This window comes from Ictidomys tridecemlineatus, chromosome 10 (genome assembly GCF_052094955.1).
Source record: "Ictidomys tridecemlineatus isolate mIctTri1 chromosome 10, mIctTri1.hap1, whole genome shotgun sequence".
Classification (NCBI taxonomy): domain Eukaryota; kingdom Metazoa; phylum Chordata; class Mammalia; order Rodentia; family Sciuridae; genus Ictidomys; species Ictidomys tridecemlineatus.
Window position 1 is genome coordinate 102938944 of NC_135486.1, and position 23884 is coordinate 102962827.

Genomic DNA, 23884 nt, shown 5'->3' on the forward strand with positions numbered 1-23884 from the left:
ATGAGAGGGGTATTCCTAGTGTGCAAACCTGAAATTCTACCAATATGGGAGAGGCTTATCAAGCAGGACCAAGTTTAAGACAAGTCTAAGCAACTTGTGAAATACTGTAAAAATTAAAAACCTATAGAATATACAAAGATAAGTGGGATACACTCACACACACACACACACACACACACACTACACTTGAGGGGATATAAAACATATATATATATTTGTAAAAAATCCACTCATGTCACAATAAAAAGCAGTGATCTAGAAATTAAGTCATTAATCAAAATAGAAAAATAAGAAATATAGAAAATAGCTTACAAAACAGAAGTATGAGTTATTCACTTCAAAATATTTATGATTATTAATGCATTATTAAAAAACACAATAAAAAAGAAAAAATACTAACAAAATTGAATCTAAAAAAAGAAACTTCCAAGTCAGTACCAGCATTGAGCATGAAAAGAAACCAAGCATGATCTGCTCCTAGAGGGCCTATTTGTTTAAAGATGGATAATACCTCTGCATTTACATCTCATCCTTTTGCACAATGTTTAATGAATGAGATTTAGTTTTAAATTATGAAATTTCTCATAATCGTTTTGGGCAAGCTTTTGTTGAGTAAATTATATCCTGATCCTTGCCTTTTAAAACAAAAACAAACCAAGATCTAGCCTCTCTCATATTAATATGCATTAAATAATGTTTTATTTACACCTAATGTGCTCAATATACAACATAAAATTAATATTCAAAATTGGTCATCTGCATTGAATAGGCATTTTATTCTCAAACAGCCATTATCTATCTATCTATCTAGCTATCTATATCTATCTATCTATGAAAATATATATAAGATTCCACCTTATTACCATGGCAAGGTACTATGCCTTTGATCACATGGGGAAAAGCATAGACTGTTAAACTTATGCCAAAATGTTCTTTTTAATGCATGAAATATAGCAATTATAAATGTATATCAGGGACTTGACAAGCTGATTTATAAGATTCATTTAACCCTGGAAGAGAAGAGTCCCTCCAAACAAGAGAATAATCATTCTCCTTAAAAGAGGAGAAACATTAATAGAGGAACCCAAGATACTATAATTCCAGATTCTTGGGGGGATATAAAACCATTTAAAACCTCAGCTCAAAAGGAGTTGGCTCAAATAGGTTAGAATGCACTATGGATAACTTAGTTACTGCTTTGGTTGCTAAACTCACACAAAACTCTGTTAATGCTTTGCTCTGTTTTTGTACACCACTTGTGGGAAACTCAGTACTGTCAGATCCTGGACTTCTACAACCCATTACAATATCTTGACTCACTTGGATGAAATCGTTATATACCTGAAAAAATGTCTCATGGTATTCATTGTTGTGTTAGCAGAATAACTGTGTCCTTACCATCCACATAGTATTTAATAGGTCACAATCCTGCACAATATATTCATAAAAGGTCTATTCCTCTTGATAAAAACTGTGATAATTCAGTGAACATTCTCTCTAAGGCAGAATTTGATGCTCTGACATTTTCCTTAGTGGGTTTCCCTGATTAGCTCTATGGGCTTACAAAACTACAATGAAACTCACCTATGCAATCATAAAAAGTATTAGTCATGCCTCCATGGCTGTTAATATGCTTAATGAAGAACAAAAACAACATTGTCAAGCCATACTTAAAATTCATGATTGCAATTGATTGTGTGGTATTGTTATATCATAATGGATATCAGAAGTTTAATAACGTGTTCCTTCAATTTAAGTGATAATAGTAATTTTATTTCAAAAGAGTTAGATTACCTTAAAGATATCATTAATAAGGTACAACAAGATGATTGATGATTGACTTGTTGGATTGGCTAACTTCATGTTTACTCAATTTCATCTGCGTCAAAAAATATTCATAGTTGGATGTTTACTGATGTTGGGACTTGTTGTTGTCTATGGCTGCCCTATTTTTTGCCCCCACCAGCATTAAGGAGATAAGTAATATTATTTATTCAAAAGGCCTTAAAAAAGAGGGGAGGGGGCCTTTAAGTATTCTGACCTTGGAAATAGAAAGTGTGCAGGTGATGGAAACTGGTACCCTGAGTCCCCCAATAGTAAGTCCCAGCAGTTTCTCTCTGAAGCTATTAAGACAAGTTTACAGGTGCACTATCTAGTTTCTGTGGTAATGTCCTTTGGGAGAAGAGACTCTTTGTTTGTATTAACTGTACGCTATCTTGGTTAGCTAACACTTGGGGTTAAAATAATACTAGGTTAGAATGTAGTCATTGCAACAGAAGCTATGTAATTTGGGGGCATACTATGTACAGCCAAAAAGAGGAGTGGCCAGTTTTTTTTTTTTTTCCTTTTCACTGAGATTGATTCTCTCTCTTCTTTTTGCTTCTTTAAAGGTTTCCTCACAAGAAGAATTGTAACACATCATGCTGGCCATCACAATAAAACGTAAGTATTGATAGTTAATATGAATAAACTGAGACATCACTAAAGAAGAAAATGGAGGATCACAAAGAATTTGAAAATGTGATAAATGTAGGGCAGTATGTGTTCAATGATTAAAATCAAAAGGAATAAACCTAAGCTTCTAAATTTTTTTTCTGCTACATAACTACTCTACCAACATTTTTTAGATTTGTTTTCTCCATTTGAAGGTATCCCTGTGTCCCCTGCTCTGTGTAGGCTACAAGAGTTTATATCACTAAAGTATGCTAGGAACTACTTATCTAAAGTGGAGAATGTATAACATACCAAGAAAGAGAGAGATTAAAGAGTAACAATATATATTAAAGAGTAAATTATCTGTACTAAAAATGCCCTTTATCTTTGAAACACAAAACTGAAACTCATTCTTATTGAAAAGTACCCAGAAGATACAACAGAAGTACATTAAATAATAACTATTAATTAAAAATTTTAAATGGAAATTAAACTTACCAAGGAAGGCAAAGTTTCTATAGTTCTCTAACATCACATCTTTATATAAGTTTTTCTGAGCAGGCTGAAGGCATTCCCACTCCTCTTCAGTAAAATCAATGGCTATATCCCTGAATGATAAAAGTAACTGTAAAAAGAATACATAAATAAATAACACATTGACCACATGAACATTTGCATAGTCTGTAAGGTAAATGAAGTTAAAATGAAAGTTAGTAGACTATCATGTAGGTGGTGTTCTGGAACAAAATGATACTATTATCTACTTCTGAAGAAAAAGTGATTTAAGTTCCAAAAAGTATATATATTCCACATTTGTGAAACACAACATAAAACTCAGGCATTACCACAAAAATATATAATTTTTGATATTTTATATCATGATCTAAATTATGTATATTGTTCAGATGAGAAAAGTATTGTAATTAAAAAAGGGAATCCTCAAATTTTAATTGTACAACCACTAATCAGAGATTTACTAAAGTGTAGAATCTTATTTTTTTAATTCTCTGATTGAGCTGGCTTTTCTGAATATGTAGTGATATCTCTAGTAATCCCAATACCAATGTTATAAGAGAAATTTTGAAATATAACAAGGTAGACAGACCACTTAATGGAAATATTTATGAATGTTATTAATATAAAAAATAACAAAAACAATCCTGTTTGCATTTTCCATTTTATAATTTTAACAATTTTTAACATACAAAATAATATATGCATATATATATATATAAAATTTGATTGATGCATATATTGTATGATGTTTATAATAGAATATACATATAGCTTTTCAAAATATATAATTTGTTTTTTTTTTCTTTTTTTGGTTCTTTCTAGTTCTACCTGAGAGTAGAATCAATTTTTATGGTATTATGTAAGCATGGGATATATCTTATCCTAATTAGAATCTTGTTCTTGTTGGTGACTCTGATGGTAGGATTTATATACATCTTTAATATTTCTATCTCCTTCCCTTTTATTTATTTATTTATTTTTACCACTGTGCAATCTACAGTTCTTGTTTTCTTACCCTTCCCCACTTTATGAACTTTAGATTTTACATATCAGCAAAAACATTAAACATTCAGTTTTAAAGAAATGGTTTGTTTTTCTAAGCATAACATCTCCAGATCCATTCATTTACTGGCCAATGTCATAAAGTTATTCTTCTTTATGGCTGATTAATAGTTTATTCTGTACATAAGCAACAATTTTTTATCTTGTCATCATTGAATGGACCCATTCCTCATTGAATGTTTGCTTTTGTAGCTTAGCTATTGTGAATTATGCTGCTGTAAACATTAATGTGGCTGAATCAATGTAGCATTCTGATTTTATGTCCTTCAGGTTTATAAAGTACAGTAAAAAACCTGTGTTAAATTGTCTTTCCATTTCTTTAAACAATATCCATACAGGTTATTATGTTTCACTTAGACCTCTATACAGCTGCAAAAATTAAAATTCAACTAAACTTGAGGTTGAAAATAAAACATACAGAAAATAATTAGTAAGCCATAAAATGACTAAGAATTTATTATCAAATCTTTGATCCCAATGAAAAGTAAATTTTATAAACTAAAAGTAAAGAAAATCTTAAGAAAAAGAGCAACATTAGAAGCTATTAAAGATGAACATAACACAGAGACAGTTACCAATATCCATGTTGATGCTTTTAAAAAGCAAATGAGCAAGGTCTAGTGATGGAAAACTATAGTTCCAGTGACTGAGGAGGATGAGGAAAAGGATCATAAATTTGAAGACAATATTATATATAATATTGTCTTATATATATTGTATTGAGCAACTTAGTGAGGCACTTAGCAACTCAGCAAGACTGATAAAATAAAATACAGAAAGGACTGAGGATGTGGCTTCATGGATAAGCACCCCTGTGTTCAATTTACAGTACAAATTTTAAAAAAGCAGATACAATTAAAGAAGCAGTAGCAAATTTGAAAATTCAACAAATAATAATTATTTTAATTATATAGTATATAATTTCAAATATGTGCATATATAATGATTTCTCATTTGATGGAAATACACTCTGATGGAAATTTTATCCTAAGAATATTCTGCAATTTTTCATTTTTCTGAGTATAATGACACGAATCTAGATATCTGGATAAGATATTTGCTATTTCCACTGTTGTACATAAAGTCCACTGCTGATGAAAATATCATGATGCCACATAATTGATGCTATGAAGTTAAATCAATCAGGGTAAACCTCATAATAAAATAAATGGCAGAACTACAGAAAACAACAACAAAAACAAAACTCTTAATAAGCCTCTTGTTATTTAGGCAGTGATACATAATGAAGATTGGAGTGCAGGGAAGAGGAAAAATGGCATTCATTCCAAAGAAAGATGCTAGGATATTGAGAAAACAGTGTGATAATAAAATGCAATTTTATCCCTTTATTAATAAAACATAACAACATATAGACACATTAAATGCTGAATGTAAGTTATTAATAAATAATACTGAAATATATAAAAAGTTCAAAGCTTAACAATTTATATACAAAAGATAGGGTACATACTACATTTACAATAACTTCAAAAATATAAGATACTTGGGAATCAACCTAATGAAAGAGGTAAAAGATCTATACAAGAAAAACTACAGAACCTAAAGAAAAAAAAAAAAAAAAAACAGAAAAGACCTTAGAAGATGGAATGATCTACCTTGCTCATGAATAAGCAGAATTAATATTATCAAAATGACCATGCTACCAAAAGCACTATACAGATTTACTGCAATTCTAATCAAAATCCCAATGGCATTCCCCATAGAATTAGAAAAGCAACCATGAAATTTATCTGGAAAAATAAGAGACCCTGAAAAGCTAAAGCAATCCTTAGCATGAAGAGTGAATCAGGTGGCATCACTATACCAGACCTTAAACTATACTACAGAGCAATGGTAACAAAAACAGCATGACATTGGCAACAAAACAAACTGATATACAAATTGTACAGAATAGAAGACACAGAGACTAACGCACAAAGTTACAATTATTATATATTAGACAAAGGTGCCAAAAACATGCACTGGAGAAAATATAGTCTCTTCAACAAACCCTACCTCTCACTATGCACAAAACTCAACTCAAAGTATATCAAGAACCTAGGAATTAAACCAGAAACTCTGAATCTAATAGAATAAAATGCAGGCTCTAATCTTCATTATGTAGGATTAGGCCCCAATTTCCTTTACAAGACACCTATAGCACAAGAATTAAAACAAATAATCAATAAATGGGATGAAATCAAATTAAATGTTTATTATCAGCAAAAGAAACAATCTGTGAGGTGAAGAGAGAGCCTACATCCTAGGAGGAATTTTTTACCCCTCACACTTCAGATAGAGTACTAATCTCTAAGGTACATAAAGAACTCAAAAATCTAAGCCAATAATAATAATAATAATAACAACAACAAAAACAACCCAGTCAACAAATGGGCCAAGGATCTGAACAGACAATACTTAGAAGAGAATATACAGTCAATCAACATTTTTTCTATATATCTGATAGGTTATGCTGCTCCCTTTTCAGGACAAGCATAGTTCTTGTTCAGTTTCTAAGGAAGGAAGACATGAACTAGAAGTATTCTCAACTCTCCTTTATAAATTATCAAATACAATTTTCTATGTCATTTTCTAAACATAGGTGGACATGGGAAATAGAGACTTGGAGCAGAGACCATTTTTTATTAGAAACACAGTGTAAAAGAAAGACAAAAAAAAAACATAATTATTTGCACCACTTTGAAGCACAAAAGAAATGGACCCTGGAATTCAGAAAAGAAAGATTCATACTTTTATACTCAGGAATGTGGATGACATGGATGCCTAAAGTGAAAAGGTTATTACAAGCTTTTGAAATACATTTTATGTGAGTGGCAGATAATCGTTAACCAAATAGTATCTGCACAATGTCTTCCAGGGGCTTTATCAGCTGTGCACTACAGAACATACAGGTATTCATAGCCTCCATGAAGAGCATTATTTATCTGTGTCCTCTAAAATTATTCCCACAGTACAGATAAAAAAAACATGGGTATTTGTATACTAAATGGCAATTCAGCAGCCCACATCAGACTACCCAGAGACAGAACTGTATGAAATTTCTTTAAAGACCATCAATGTATTGTTAGCTCCTGACACAGGGATGTCAGTCTGGGGAAATATTATTTTCTTTCCATTCTGAAGAGAGTGCATTGAGAATACATTTCAGGGGCAACACAAGTACTTTTTTTTTTTTTTTCATGTTAAGAAACTATTCAGAAACAGAGCTCCCAAGACAGATTTCTTAGAAGGGTAAATGCCTGAAGATTACAAAATGAAAAAAAAAAAAAAAATCAGTGGCCCTGAGAGACTCAGTAACAAAATAAATATAAAAGGCTTATTAGAAACTGAAAAGCAAAAAAGTAACTATTTCTAAAAATAAATATGCTCATTAGTTGCTATCTCCTCAGCATGTCATTAAGTAAACAACAAATTATGTATGAATATTTCTAGGATTGACCAAATTTTATTCCATATGATTTTATATTAAACACCAAAATCCAGATAATAGAATTCATGATTCACTGCCAAAAATATTTAAGAAAAAAATTCCTTAAGGAGTGGATGTTTAGTAAATATGTCATTTAACAATTTAATTACCATATGATTTTGAGGAAATTTACTCATTTTCCTGCAGCCATAGTGTTGAGATATTTCTTATTTATTTTTCCTGTAGTAACTTCCAAAGATAAACCCTAGAATCCACTTTAAATAACCTACACTTACAATCACACAAGAAACCTATAATAAATGATGAGGATAAAAAAGGCAATTTTAAAAAATAATTTAAACCTTTCTCTTTTTGTTGAAATCAAACTCAAGCTGCATTTTTGGATCCATTTTCTCTTTTAAGCCAGAAATCATAAAAAATATAAAGGCCAAAAATTTTAACTGCAAATTTATACATGAGTTATGTCTATTAGATTTAAAAATTCAAAATTTTTAGAAATTAACAAATGCAAAATAAAAACCCATTTTGGGAAAAAAATAATAATATTGATGAACATATAGAACAAATGAATAATTATTAACTAAAAAGGAGTTTAAATTAGTATCTATTTGTGGAAAATATTTTGCTATTGAATATACATGATACTCCCCATCATAGAGACTTAGTGAAATTAGAGCATATGTGACCATGAGTACGCAATGGTACTCATCCAAACACTTTAATTCCAAGGGCATGGCTCAATACAACACACATCTTGAAAGAGAAAAATAATAATCTGTAGGAAAAATGGTCACTAGGCCGGTCACATTTCATAACATATCCAGTTTAAAAAAGAGCATAAAACACTATGTATAAATTTTACATAGGTACCTTATGAAAGTGATATTTTACATGTGTAAATTTTTAGAAATAAAATATGTAGAACTTATAAGAAAATTAAAATTATGAGAAGCACATAAAAGACTGAATTATATATCCCATGTATAGATGATAAAACTCATCATTATAAAGGTGATAATTTTCCCCCAAATTAATCCCCAATACATCTCACCAAAATTGCTATGTACAAATATAAATATATCACAGTGAAGTCCACTTTTATGTGTTTTCTATAATGCAATAATTTTAAAAAGCTATAAATAAATATACAATAAAAGAAAGTAGGAGTATAGGGAAAGGGGAACTACTGGATACTGACAGGTAGCAAATTATATTCCATGTTTTATGATTATGTCAAAATAATCCTGAGTATTAAATACAACAATAATGCAATAATTTTAAAAAATCAAAAACATTTAATTTAAATGAAATAAGTAACCAAATCATAAATTTTTAAAATTAATCTACAAAATTATATGTAGGGGCTGGGGATGTGGCTCAAGTGGTAGCGCGCTCGCCTGGCATGCGTGTGGCCCGGGTTCGATCCTCAGCACCACATACAAACAAGGATGTTGTGTCCACCAAAAACTAAAAAATAAATATTAAAAATTCTCTCTCTCTCTCTAAGAAAAAAAAAAAACACAAAATTATATGTAACTTTAGCCAAAAACCTTTTCAATTATAAGAGCAAAAAAAAAAAAAAAAAGAACTTATCATGGCCTACTATTCATATATATTGAGAAATCATAATATTACAATAATCATGAAAGTATCACAATACAAATAAAATCCCCATATGAATACATTTGTATGTAAATCCTGTATGCTTTATTGTGATAGTAAAGTCTAGATATATCAACCATAGCAAAAATAATCTCAGCAATTTAGCTATGACCTTTCTCAAAATAAATTTAAACCTACTATTAGGGCTATTTACTGGTGACAAGTCCTTGCCTCCGCAATGCTGAAGTATATCAGAGAAGCATGCCAAGATAAGTTTAGAGTGGAATGTTGAAGCTTTATTAAAGGACAGTAGAAAAGACTTCTCTTCAGAGGAAGAACGGGACCCAAGATGAGGAATCCATGAAAGGGAGAGATCTTCTCTTTTTTATAACTAAGTTCTTCCTTCAGCTTTCCTGCATTCCTGTCGAATTTCTGTCCTTTGATCTGTTATCTTGCAGTGATGGAATGTACATGGGAAGGCCCAAAGGCTGGGGGACAGGTGGGCTGAAGCAGTAATCTGGGCAGGAAGGACTTTTGAATTAGCATCTCCCTGTTTGCTGGGAGCTGCTTCATTAACATTTACTTGGGATGGGCTCTGGGCCTTGGGGACATTTTCAATTCCCCTTTTCCTGGACTCCATTCTCAATATAATGTTCATTCTTCATTTTACTTGATATTAGACCTGATTTACCTAATGACACTAACTACCTAAATAATAATAATAATAATAATAATAATAATAGTAAAAATAAAAGAAAGTCAAAATAAAAATTAGCTGGCTCAAGAGGAAATTAGGTGCCCCAAAACAACAGCTCCTTTCTTCAAGAAAATGGCCTGTGGAGATTTGATTTTGATAATTATTCCACCTGTCAATCTCCAGCATCTGGTAGGACAGTGGGCTGCAGGAACACACCTGACACATAGTATTTTAGGCAGACTGAAGATGTCCTTTAAGCATAAGGAAGACAGCAAAGAGTCTCTTCCACTGACATGTTCCCCACCTGGTTGGCCAGTAGGACTGAGGACATAGTGGCCCAGTGGAGGACTTAAGCCTGCAGAAACTGCCCAGAGTCGCAATCTGCTAGCTCCTGTTTTCACCACAGCCAGTCTTAGTGGTTCCAATAAATAGTCTTTCTCCCCCAGCCTACCTCACTAGGCCAATGCATACTCACCATTTCCTGGTTCTCTGCAGTTGGGCCTCTTTGGGATCCTCAGTTTCTGCACAGCAGAGCAACCTGTGACTCTGAAGTATGAGATTCAAGTCCAGACAAATGTCAAAAAAAAAAAAAAAGAGGACTTAGGAGATAAGAAGTAACAGTGAAAGCCCACCCTCCTCCTCCCTGACAACACACAAAATTGAACAGTTCCCACAAAATTCTCTTGATTGGAAGGGGCTCCGGATCATGTATATTGCATCTGAGACCAAAGAGCCCTTTGTGAGTCATCACTAAAGTTTCAGGGAGGATTGTTATCAGGGAAAACAACCCTGATTTTTACAAGCATAATACAAAGGCAGGTACAAGGTTAGTGGTTTAAAATTGTTCATCACTTAGGGAGTAAGTTTAGATCACAACATCAGAATTTATGAGGCACTACTAAGGTTTCAGAGAGGGTTGTCATTTGGTCAGGGAAAGCCAGAATTTATGAGTCATCACTAAAGTTTCAGGGAGGGTTGTTATCTCATCAGGAAAAACCAGACATGGGTGAATTCAAGGCACTGGCAGACATTTCAAGCAACTTTAGAAATCACAGTAATTTATAATGAAGCAGAAATTAACTTTTCATGCCTGTGTGATGAGATGGCTCCCAATCTTAAGAAGAATTTAAGCTGGATTTTTTACTTGCCAAAGCCATAGCTTTTAAAGTATATCTTTCATACTTTAACAAGTATGAACATTAAATTATTGATATGAATTACTACACATTTTTTCTTAAAAAACAATTAAAATAGAAACTAAGATTTGTTATTAAGTGGGTAAAAATTTTGATTAATATATTGATGATATAAATATGGAAAATTGTGACAATGATAAAAAGACATTTAATATAATGGCTTCAATATTATAAGTCCCTATGATTAATGTTCAGTGGGTCAGTTCTTCAATTTTTTTTTATTCTTTAGGTCATTTTGAATTACACTCTTGTAAATGTTTGTTAAGTATACAAATTTCAGATTTTGTACCTGTAAAGTAGAAAAATGGCACATTTGAGCCCCTGTGAGGATTTTAAAACTTATAAGCCACATGGGGCATCTTAGCACATTTTTTTTTTTCATATTTGCGCACAGTACAATTCTAGAGAGGAATGAGTTAGAGATATAGTCTACTTTCCAGAGCAAAAGACAAAATAGCCTTAGGCTATTTCTAAAGCTTTTAACTTTTTTAACTTTTAAAAATTTTTGGTAATTTGAAAAACATATTTTTAAAATGAATTGTTTGAAATTAATTATTTCTTTCCTGCATTCTTTTTCACTTTCATTTAATTTTTAGAAGAACTAACAGAACAGAATTCCAAAAATGTTCCATGTGAATATAAATGTATGTTTCTAATGATCAAGACAGAAAGCAGAAGCAAAACATCATCTAGTTTGATGGGTCTGCCTCAAACTAGAGAGTTACATATCTATTTCTGCCATTCTTCAAGAAACTCCTGAGGTTGAAAAAAATCACCAGCCAACAAAGAGAAATGTGGTTTTTGTTTATTTGTTTCTCACAAATAATTCAAGCTAAAATACAGTAGTATCACTGTAGTTTCAGAACAAAGTGTGATTATATATATATATATATATATATATATATATATATATATATATATATAATGTTAGATAGATATTTTTTGCCTGGATAATCATCTAGTACATATTTCCCTTTAGACACAGTTCTGGGAAAAATGTGTCACAAATAAGACATGGATCCTAGATTGCTACACAGAATAATTAAGGCATATACTAAGAGCTTGAATAAAACTTGGCATACAGACATAAATAAGTAGAGAACACCATAGAAAACTATATCTAAATGCTAAGCAGAAAATTCATAGTCTGTAAGTACATGAAGAGACAAGTTATCATAGTATATTTTATGATTGAGTTGCTGCTAATATACAGAGATAGATATTTATTAAGAGATGCATATTTTTTATTTAAAAAGGGAAAGATCAAATGATGTAGATGACTTAAACATGAGCAATTAATATTTTTCTGCACTCAGTATCTTTTTTAGCAGATATATAAATTGTAATTAATTCCAACCAGTAAAATGGAGAAATGGTATAAAGATTATTCTCTATGAGTAAAACTACTTAAAAATAGTACCATAACTTCCATTAGTGTCCAAATGTTTATTCCTGACAAAAAAAATTGCTTCTTTAGAACCATTTCTGTAGATATGATTTTTTATAATAAATATTTTTGTGATTTTTTTGCACATTACTTGATATAGTTATGCTTCACATTTTCTCTTCTGTGCAAAATATAGACCTGAGAAAGACTCAAATCTCTGCTGCCTCCTCTGCAAAGACTTTTGATTTCTCCCAGCACATGTTCCATCTACCTATTTTACCACCTATATTCTGAAAGAAAAAATTTCTAACTTCTAAACTCCCTTGATATTTGAGCTATCTTTTAATTTTTAAGCTTATATCATTTCTATAATGAATACAGTGCTTTCAGTAAAAATGGCTATTATTATGCACCTGGTTCATTTACAGGAGTTTTGTTTTGTTCTTTGGTTTTAATTACAATGAAGTTTAAAAAAAAAAGTTAATGTTGAAAGAGAACACAAAGAAAAGACCACCAACTCCAATTTGAAATTAAATTAAATCAAGATTGTATTGTGTACACAAACCTGGCCAGAACTGTCTCTTACAAAACTCCATGCTAGAGATCACCCCCTGATCTTCAGGAAAAAGTATTTTCAGCACAAAATATTACAAAGAAGGTGGGTGTCTCGGGTACTATACAGCTAACAAGTTTTTGATAAGCATAAAACAAAGGCATATAGCAGGTTAAGGATCTAGATGTCTCAACATTTCAAGGTAGGGAATAAATTCAACTCCAGACATTAGAATTTATGAGCTGCCACTGAGATTTAGAGAGAGTTGTTATTTGGTCAGTGGGAGCCAGGATTTATGAGGCACCAGTAAGGTTTTAGAGAAGGTTGTTATATGGTCAGGGATAGCCAGGCATATTTGAATTCGAAGCACAGGTAGAAATTCCAAACAAGTTTAAAACATCAAAATATTGTTAGGCCAAAGAGAATTTTTAGTTTTCTTACAGAAAATAAAAATAAACTTTTTATAGCTTTTTGACAAGATGTCTCCCAGTCTTATGCTGGAATTAGGCTGGTTTTATGATTAATACTGTTCAGAGTCAAAAGATTGTTTTAAAATCCCAGGCCTTTTAAATATTTTTTATATTATGTCATTGAAATATTCATACCAATGGTGATCACACCAGGTGAAAAGATTAATATTTGGAAAATAATTTCCAATACAATAGTAAATATAAAATTGTTTTTTTTCCTCTTTAAAAGTTCTTTAGCACAATTCATGTTACCAACATTTGTTGTATATTTTCTATCTAGTTTTAACATTAAGCCTTACATTTACTTTGATAGGGAAACTAGTTAAATTTGATTTCGTCAAATGGACAATGTCAAGATTCAATTAGATATTACAGCAGAGGTTGGCATGAAGCACTTGTGATATGTTTAAGGCAGACCTCTATAAGACTACAGCTGCTTGTTCATGTGATTGCTTTTGTTTTCCTAAAAAAAGTGAAGTTTTGTATGGTAAAACAATAAAATTATCAAAAAAGTAAGATACAAATTGAATTTTTAAGTGGAAATATATAGCTCACAGTCATAATTTTTTTGACTCACCTACAGGCAATATGTTACAAAACAAATATTTTGCAAAGTTCTGATAAATGATATATAAAAACATTTTTTAAAACTCAATGATAAAGAGGCATAATGAGGTGCACAAAAGATTAGAAAATGGTTCATAAAAGATGTACAGAATATCAGTAAGAACAAAAAAAAGAAGTTCTTCAGATAAATGCAAATTAAAATCCGAATGGCATATAGTTACATATTTATTAGACTGGTTAAAATACAAAAGGCTAATAGCCTCTCATGTGGGCAAGACTGCAGAGCAACTGGAAATCCTCTGTGATATTTCTGAGTATATATAATGGACCCAACATTTTGAAAAACAAACTTGTATTTTCCATTTTTGTTTCTAAAATTGAACATAGACACCAAATGTGAGTCCCAAAACCTCCACTCTGAAGTTTTACCCAAGAGAAGTGAAGACATACATCACAAAAGTAGCATTTAGTAACATTTTATTCATAATACCTAATATTTGTAGTTTGGAGTCTACAAATAGAAAATTAAATACACTCTGGCCAAATTACCTATACATTGAATAGCATTTAGTAAAGTCCTTCAATGCCTTACTGTTAGATGTACTATGAATTAATAATAAAACAAGATAACTAAAGTTCATTTAAATAAAAATACATAAACTCTTGTGTTTTATATAAAATTCTAGCACAGACTATTATCAGTTGAGAAAATATAAAAATAGTGATTGCTTCTGGAGTGATGGAGTTGAAATTGACTATTGTAAGAAATTTGGGGGTTTTGGATGGTTATAAGGCATAAAAATACAATTATGGGAGAGGGTCTCATTAAAAAAAAAAAAAAAAAAAAACTATGTTTCACTGTGTGTGGTGGTTCAAGCCTGTAATTCTAGAAGCTTGGGTGAATGAGGCAGGAGGATAACATATTTGAAACCAGACTCAGCAACTTAGTAAAGTTGTAAGCAATCTAGAGGGACCATGTTAAAAAACAAACAAACAAACAAATTTTAAAAACCTGGGGGATGTGGCTTAAAGGTTAAGTGTGCCCTTTAGTTCAAATCCTAGTTAGAAAGAAAGAAGAAAGAAAGAAAGAAAGAAAGAAAGAAAGAAAGAAAGAAAGAAAGAAAGAAAGAAAGGAAGGAAGGAAGGAAGGAAGGAAGGAAGGAAGGAAGGAAGGAAGGAAGGAAGGAAGGAAGGAAGGAAGGAAGGAAGAAAAAGAAAGAAAGAAAAAAGAAAAGAAAAAGAAAAAATAACACCTTTCACAGCCCGAAACTGCCCAGGGAATTATGACAAAGAGCCATAATCCAAAAGTTGAGAATTTCAATTGAACTCATGGGGAAAAAGAGAGTCAGAGAAAGTGTCTCTGGAAATTATTTGCCCAGGTAATATAGCTAATAGTATGGCAGGGGTTATAAAAATCTGAAGGGTGGTATCACCTTGGGGTGTCTTAACCACACTATCTTTTAATTGGACATTAGATGCTAGGTGCTCAAAGCAGGTGGGATGTGAATGGTGAGAATTTTTCTACTTTCATCTATATTTTTAAAATAATTAGGGATAAATAAGTTTGGATTTGGCATTCATGAGCTTTTGAACTAATGGTATTCTGTCTTTAGTGAAGACGTAATTTAGGAGCAAACACATGGAGCAACCACAGAGTTATCTGAAGCCACTCAAGAACAGGGAAAATTGAAAATTAGAACAAGGAAGAGACATGCTAAGCAGGGCAACAAAGGCCTGCTGGAATGCTGGCAGTTATTTTGCAAGATTCCAGGGTCCTTAAATGACAGGACATGACACACCACAGGGACATTTGGAACATGTGAATTAGAGCCTCAAGTGAGACTCTACTCCTCCCCAACCCATATCCATGGAGATTGAAATGGCTGAAAATAACTAACAACTCAAGGAGGTTGGAGACAAGACAGTGGAACAGAAAGAGTCAAAGACGACAAATAAAGGAATGTAACTAGGGAGAAGATGTGAGGGAGAGGGTCACAGAGTATCAGGTGGTGATCTGATCATGTGATGCACAAGGCCTCTAGGGCTGAAACCCTGTTAAAAAAAAAAGAGCCTCAAGTGAGAGAAGGTGCCCAGCAGGGACACAAGGGGCTGCACCCACAAGCTGGGACACAGCCATCTGGGGTACTAGGGGCAGCTTAGGTATGCACAGTGGAGTGGGATTAGCTGAATATTAAGGGCTCTCTATGTATTGACATTTTGATCATCTTCTTGGACTCTTGACTATGGATAAGTGCTGTCTAGGGTGGCAGGGTCTCTGGCCCTGGAAATCCCATGGAGCCCCTTCCTGGAGTTCGTGGCCTCCTCATTCATTGGTTAGCTTTCTATGTTATACCCAGGGCCCTTGCCATTCCACTTCTCTCTCTAGAACTTTCCCGTCCCCACTTATCACATGGATACCCACTCACTCTCTCTGGATTTTGCTTGGACATGAGCTTTTCAACAGTCTGGAGGTTCCCCCCCCCCATCCCTGTCTCTAACAGACAATCTCTGTGCCCCCCACATTGTGCCCATTGCCTTTACCTTTCCTGATCTACTCTATATTTACTTTTCTCTCTCCCCCCCCTTTCAAAATTATAAGCTCCAATTACATTGTATCCCCAATGCCTAGAACAGAGATGCTCAATAGATGTTTGTTCAGACAAATCCTGAATCAACATCTGCCACAGGAACTCAGCACATACCACCCAATTTTACTGACCCTTTTCTCCACCTAAACCTGTTTCTGAAGAGCTGAGATGTGAGGCCATGTTTCCAATAGAAACCGTAATGCATAAGTGGAATCTCATCATGACTCCCAAAGAATCCACTCTCCTTTCACTGGTGAAACAGATCACATGACCAAGTCTGAGGGCAATAGAATCTAAGCTGGACTCTGCCCAATGAGAAAGATAAAATAATCTAATTTATGTCAGCTGCTAACATTCATCATCGTCACATGGTCATCATCCTCTTCATGACATCATTCTCATCAACATTATGTCACTATCATTGGCATAACCATTGCTGTAATCACCATCATAATCATTTTCATCATTATTGCCACTGCCATCATCATCATCACCACCACCACCACCACCATAATCATCACCACCACCACTACCATCATCACCACCATCATTATCATCACCATCATCACCATCATATTTATCATCATCACCATCATTGCCATCATCAGCATCACCAGAAACTCTGAGGAGAGACAACAATTCAGAGTCAGCCCCTTTCATCAAGTTCATAAGCAAGGGTGGAACAAGAAATTTTCATGGCTAAGCATCTAGTGATGATGTGGTTTTGTACATCCAGAAAAGATGGGTGTGAAGTTCATGTGTGAGCACATGAGGGCCTGGTGAGCACATCATGATACAGACTGAGAGTGACCTGCTGTGCCCACTGAAGCAAGTATCTTTCTCACAGGAAAATCAATCCACCTGAGGAAGATAAATGCACATTATGGGTAAAATACAAATGTGAGATTATGAAGAGCAGAGCAGTAACATATTTAGGGTCAGGCAGTAAACTTTACTCTGTTATTCACTCGAGTTTGAAGAAAAACATAACATAATTAACAAAGTTGCATGTTTCCTAAGAATGTTTTTAACCTGATATCCTGAAATAATGACTGTCATCTCTATTTCAAAACTTACTGGGTAATCCACGTAAACTTTCATTGTTTCATGGGGAAAAAAATCCATCAGTTTGTTAAAGCTAACAAGGGCCATCGATTTTACTTATCATTTGTAGTTTCTTAACTAGTTTTTTGCTTTGGTCTTTTTGGTGTCTCACATTTTCTCATGGGGATGAGTTATTGCCCCACAGGTAGCTGTCTTGGAGGAGATGCCCAGTAGTGAGTCAAAGTGATGGTCAGGATAAAGAATAATGGGACATCAGATATCTGTGGACCAAACACAGAATTAGCCTCACTGTACAAAACAGAGGTGCTCCTCAAAGTGCTGCCTGGAAAAATCCCTTGAATGGGTAATGGTTTGGAAAAGATCACTTTGTCTTTTAAGGTTCTGTCCTTTAATTCTCTTTGGCCTCCAGTGGGCAGAGGCCCCTGCCAAGTGAGCGTGAAATGCATTCTTTCCCTGGCTATTAGGAAGATGGCTTTGCCTCCCACCACCCAATTCTGCAGAAATAGACATCACATGAAGTGCTTTGTGAGACTGCCATACGTCACTCCACCCTCTTATACACTCTGCAATAAGTAGACTTTCCCAAAACCAAGGAGGGACATGGTAACAGGATAACACAGGAGAAAGAGAGTGGGCTCCATAGCATTCATGGCTCAAATCACAGCTGTCTTTTCACATGGCCTCTGCATTTTGTTTTAGTGTCCATGCCTCAATCTCCTCAAACTTAAAATGAGAAGAGGATTCATCAGCCAGGATGATGCAGTTGACATTGGCAGGGCAGTTTTTCCATGAAAATTAGCTTGTGTGTTCAGATGTTCAAAGCTGCCTAGGTGTACCAGTGAGACACAAATCCTCATGTGAAGTTGAGCGCAGTTTTGCCACATGGAGTTGGTCCAAGGCTCCTCAGCATTGAGGCCCTGGGTCTCAAGCATGTGGTCAGCCAGGATGCTATCAGTGGCTAGTGGACTTAACCTGACTGCTTAATGACCTGAGCACAGGACCACAAAGCACCAGCTCCCCACCCCCCGACTGCCTGATCTCAGCAGCAGCTGTGAAGTCAGATTTGTTCTCTCCAGAAAAAAATGGAGACACGAGTCCAAGAGGTCAGTCCCCTCCTCCCACACGTAGCACTGTTTAAGGACCAAATCCAGATTGATAGTCACACTTCTTATCCACAATACATGGAACCTCAAAGATGCCTCCTTCATCTTTTCCAGGTAAATTCAGGCAAAAGGACTGGGCTTCTTACCCTCTCAGCAGGTCTTTGACCACTGAGTTCCCAAACAGAGCCTTCCTCCAGTCCAAGTGAACTTGGTCCAAGGCCATATTTTCATGAAATACCAACAGCATTCCTTCTTCTGACTCTGGTCAGACAGTGCCAGCCCTACAAGTATGAAAGATCCTATGCCCAGAAGGGCCTCCAGTTGTTCTACTGTGCTGTTCTCATCATCTAGAAATACTCAACAATTTCATCCTTGAACCTGTGCTCTGAAAGTGCAGCCTAGTGGAACAAAGGCAGTCCACAAGCACAGACTGCCTGCATCAGGCATGGCCATCCTTCCTCACCTTCCCAGCCACCTGCAGAGCCTGCAACACACCAGGAGCACATGAGGCTGGGGCTGGCAGAATGCCTTGTCAGTCAGCAGGATGCATAGTGAGTACTGCAGGTGCATCATGAGGAGGCCGGGAAGACAAGCTGCCTCAACAAGTTGCTCGGCACCTAACCACACCTAGCTTTGAATGCAAAAAAAAAAGAGCAGCAGCATTCTAAGAAATATGACTGACCAAAGAGCTGCCTACTGGATTTCTGTTACTCATCAGCATACCAAAAATCTTTCACTGTAGCAAACTTACTCAAGTATCTGCTCCAAAGTCACCTTTTCTTTTGATCTTTACTCTATGTAAACATGACTGTAAAAGAAAATTACTATTGGATAGAAAAGTAAAGAAATTTGTCTCCCTGGATTGCACAGTTTTCTGTTTACTGGCTTCAAATGAAGTCTGAATGTTTAGCTAAACTACCAGTACTGAAGGCTCAGTCACTGAATACTGAAAACATTACTTTTGCAAGCTGCCCTAAAGCAATTCTCTAATTCAAATAAATATTTACTGCACATGTGCTCTCTGCATGGCACTGTTGAAAGTGCTGGATTTCATGCAGAATAGACAGTACTAAATTACAAAGTTATTCCATGCCTTCTTTTGAAATAATTTGTAAAGTTTAGCGACACTTAAATCACATGATGAAAGAATAGCAATGGAAACAGGCCATAGCCTAGAACATTGACTCTTCTAATTAAAGGTTAAAATATTAAATTTCAATGATTACATGACTGAAGAACTGTATCCTAACAGCTTAGAATTCCAAAATGACAAGTATCACTCACATTTTAAGTGAACTCAGAAAAAAGATTAAAAATTATTCTACACACAGCAAGTATGGAGTCTACAAGCTCTAAGAGGTCATTCTGGCTTAGAAATATAAAAAGATGTGAAGACAGACGCCAAATGATTTTTTTAAATACCAATAACTAACAGGAAATTTTAAGTAAATATTCTAACAGCTGGTATTAAATATAACCCTCTAACAGCATATTCTTCATTACTGAGCTCAGATAACTGGACCAAGAATGGAAATTACTATATCTTATAGAAGATACAACCTTAATTATTCATCATAAATATAACCATCCATAGCTCTGCCACAATATTCAAGACATTTTACAGCTTAGCAAGCATATCCATTTGAAAACCATCCACTATCTTTTTCTCTTGCAATGATACTACCCTTTAAGGTTGTTTCTCTAAAAGAACCCGACACCTGCTTCATTTATGTACAATGAATTGGAGCATTTTCTACTCTCATGTATAACTGATTAGAACTAGTTAATAATTTTTTTAAAAAAGAACCCAACAAAATCATGCCATATCCACCAAAATCTATAAAAATCAATTGTCAGTGATAACTGTGGATGGCATGTGCTTCGGATTCCCTTAGAAAGTTACTCTTCTAATTTTTTTCAGGTTCTTCAGAATTGTCATGTTTTGTGTTCTCAAAGGTACAATTTTGCTAAACAATAAGCTTTTAGTAAATTTTGACTGACATGATTACTCTGAACGTGTTCCAAACACATCATACCCAAATTCATATCTACATTAAACACTACTAATCCTGAGTGTTCAGTAACCATGAAACCTAGACCATGAGCTCTGCAAGCACAATATCCAAGTATTCTCACCTTCACTGAGAAGCAGTATCCACTAAACAAAAGATGACACCAACCATAGTATACAGCTATTGCATCTTATATTTATTGATTTTTGGAGTTTTACAAATGAATATGGCTTGCTTTAGGTAAATTGGTAAAAAAAAAAAAAAAAAAAAGCACAGAAATTTAACTGCTTATAGTTAAAATTATGAAAATTTACATCTCACCTCTGATACTGATTTTAATTAAAATTGTGAAATAACACCTGCTACAGCTGGAATTCCATTGAAGATAAGAGCCAATTTGTTCCTTGTGATACCTCTGCTGTCAATTACTGCCCTCCTGTTGCATTTTACTTTGAAGAAAAACACTGTTGTGTGGAGTAAGATCTACTTATAATTTGAAATGATCTTGGCACTGTGCTTAGCAGTTGATATGCAGCAGCTCTGCTCATCCTCACAACAATGCTATAATGGAGAGTATTATAGACAGTGTCACTAACCTTAATATACTTGTCCAAGGTCACTGAGCTACTTCCCATTATTAACAGCACAGAGTATATCCTGAATCTTTTATCAAGAGGGCCCCAAATAAGACCACAGCTGCCAGAGAATATGGATTCATCCCACCATGAGTACCTCCCATTTAATCTCAGCAAATTTATTTTTCTCGAATTCACCTTAATCTGACCATCTGCCTTGGCATGGAGGAGAAACAACATAGTGGCAGAGCTGGTGTGGGCAACAATTTATCTTCCAAGTTTTGGCATTTAGCTAGCCTTCATTGTCATATCTTGCAAAGCTAGAAAAGATCAAGATCTCTTTAGTAAAATGACATATATGGAATGGCCTTACCAGCAATGCTATTATCAATCCTGACAATGTTTAAAGTGACTTTAAATATTTTAAATATTCAAAACAATTCTGATCTTAAATGAAGCAGTGTTTATCACATAAGCAAATGATTTGTGTCATGTTATAACACATAATATATATAAATGAGTAATTTATCCTTCATTCCTCCAAAAATGACTTTGTATTTCATTAATGAAAACAGAACAATGAGTTGTCTGTGGAACTGAGTATCACACCCAAGGCCTCACACATGTGAGACAAGCCACATCTCCAGCCCAGAATGCTGGTGTTTGAATGATGCTGTTAGAGTAACAGTGTAGTGCCAGCCCAGCCATCCACTGTCCTCTGACAAAAATTCCTATTTAACTGCTACATACACTGATGTTTCATGGATTACATCCAGAAAAGAAGTTTACAGAAACCATATAACTTCTACCTTTTTAGAATTACTATACACTATATTGTACTCTTTGAGATGCAGAAAGAAATTTCAATTCAGACTTCACTGACATAGGAGCAAGAACAGTTAAACAGCATCTACTGTTCTTTGTTAATTAAGGAAGATTGCTCAGCCAGGTTGTTGGCACACACCTATAGTCCCAGTGGCTTGTAAACATGAAGTAGGTGGATTGCAAGTTCAAACCCAGCCTTAGAAATTTAGTGAGGCTTTCAGCAACTTAACAGAACTCTGTCTCAAGAAAAAATAAAAAAAAATTGTTGGGAATGTGGTTCAGTGATTGAGCACCCTGAGCTCAATTCCTAGTACAAAAAAGTCAAAAAACATAGAAACAGAATAAGCTGCACTGTAAAAAATTTTAATGACTTTATCTAAGAGCTAATAAAGGTACCTCTGAAAATCCATGCTAGTCTCTGGAAAGTCATAGCAAAGAAATTAACCAATCCCTAGAGAGGCATCTATTAGTGAATGAAGTCAAGTGAATTGTAACAGAAACATAACATCTTGAAAGTCACATCCAAAACTAAGCTGGTCTAAAAGTGAATTCTGTTTACTTCCTGCATTCTAGTCTACTCACTTGTAAACCTTGTTCTTGCACAGAAATGCTGTCATCATGGTCAACCCAGGCCACAAACTTCTGAGGCATTCCCAATCTTTATCTTCAGATCTTAACATCTGCTCAAGCCAACTTGAATAACCAAAGAGGAACAGATGACTCTGCTCCACAATCCTTCCTCGATTCTGGAAATGCTAGTGATGAGGGCATGGAGCTCTCAGCAAAGCTTCTGCCCAAACAGGGGGCACAAAACCCAAGGCTAAGAGTGCTCTTGGGGGCTGGGGTGTGGCTCAGTGGTAAGCAATAGCCTAGCATGTGTGAGGCACCAGGTTTGATTCTCAGCACTACATAAATATAAACAAAATAAAGTTCATCAACAACTAAAAAAATATATAAATTAAAAAAAAAAGAGTGCTCATGGGATTTTAAAAAGCACAGCTGGAAGGAGACCCTCTTTCCTCCCTCTTGTGGGAGAGCCTGAGTATGGCCCCTGCTCTGTCCCCTTAGCCCTTAAGGCACTAAAATCATGCTGGCTTCTGTAGCATTTCATTCCTTTGAATCTTTCTTCAGAAATCTTCTTTCTTCAGTAATCCTCCTTTTAAATTATGATGGTTGATTGCAGCCAAGCATCCTGACTTGCACCTTCTAAACATTTCCAATCTCTGTGTCCACATCTATCAGCAGTGCCCTAGCTCAGGTCCTCATTGGCTCTCGTCCCACAGCCCCACAAGTCTCCTGTCTCTAGTCCTCACAAACAGCTTCTGTGGTACAGATAACAGGAAGGTCCATGTTCCCCACACACACCCAAACTCATCAATGGCTCTCCATTATTAAAGAAAGATCTAAATTCCTTAACAGGACTCACCCAAGTCTCTATATACAATCTTCCCTCCAGTCAAACAGCTGTTCCTCTTTGACTCACATTTTAGCTCTGACTACCCCAAATTGCTTGGGTTTGGTCTGGAGCTCAGATACACACACCACACCGAATTAATTAGTAAGTAGAAAGTTCCCATTCTTGAAAACCTAAAGAAATCAACAAAATGTGACTTTCTTCCAGCTTGCTTCTAGGTATCAAAGTCATCACATTGATGTCTACATTTCATTACATCAAATTCCTAAATATTGCTGTTACAAATAACTGGTGCCAATGTACATAACACACAGCAGCAGCAAATGTCTGAAAGGAAGAATCATAGGCTATAACAAAAGGTTCTGATC

The 23884-nt window shown here is 34.6% G+C and overlaps 1 protein-coding gene across 1 annotated transcript in view; it reads right to left on the reverse strand.

Moving 5' to 3' along the window:
• The window catches only part of LOC120888585 (uncharacterized), a 42780-nt gene that overhangs the window by 9052 nt on the left and 9844 nt on the right, over window positions 1-23884 (reverse strand). The window contains exons 2-3 of the mRNA XM_078023538.1: window positions 10237-10307; window positions 2932-3058 (exon numbers count right to left, since the gene is read on the reverse strand). Coding sequence (XP_077879664.1) covers window positions 2932-3058; window positions 10237-10239 — 130 coding nt within the window. The 5' untranslated portion in view covers window positions 10240-10307. The remainder of the gene's footprint in view (window positions 1-2931; window positions 3059-10236; window positions 10308-23884) is intronic.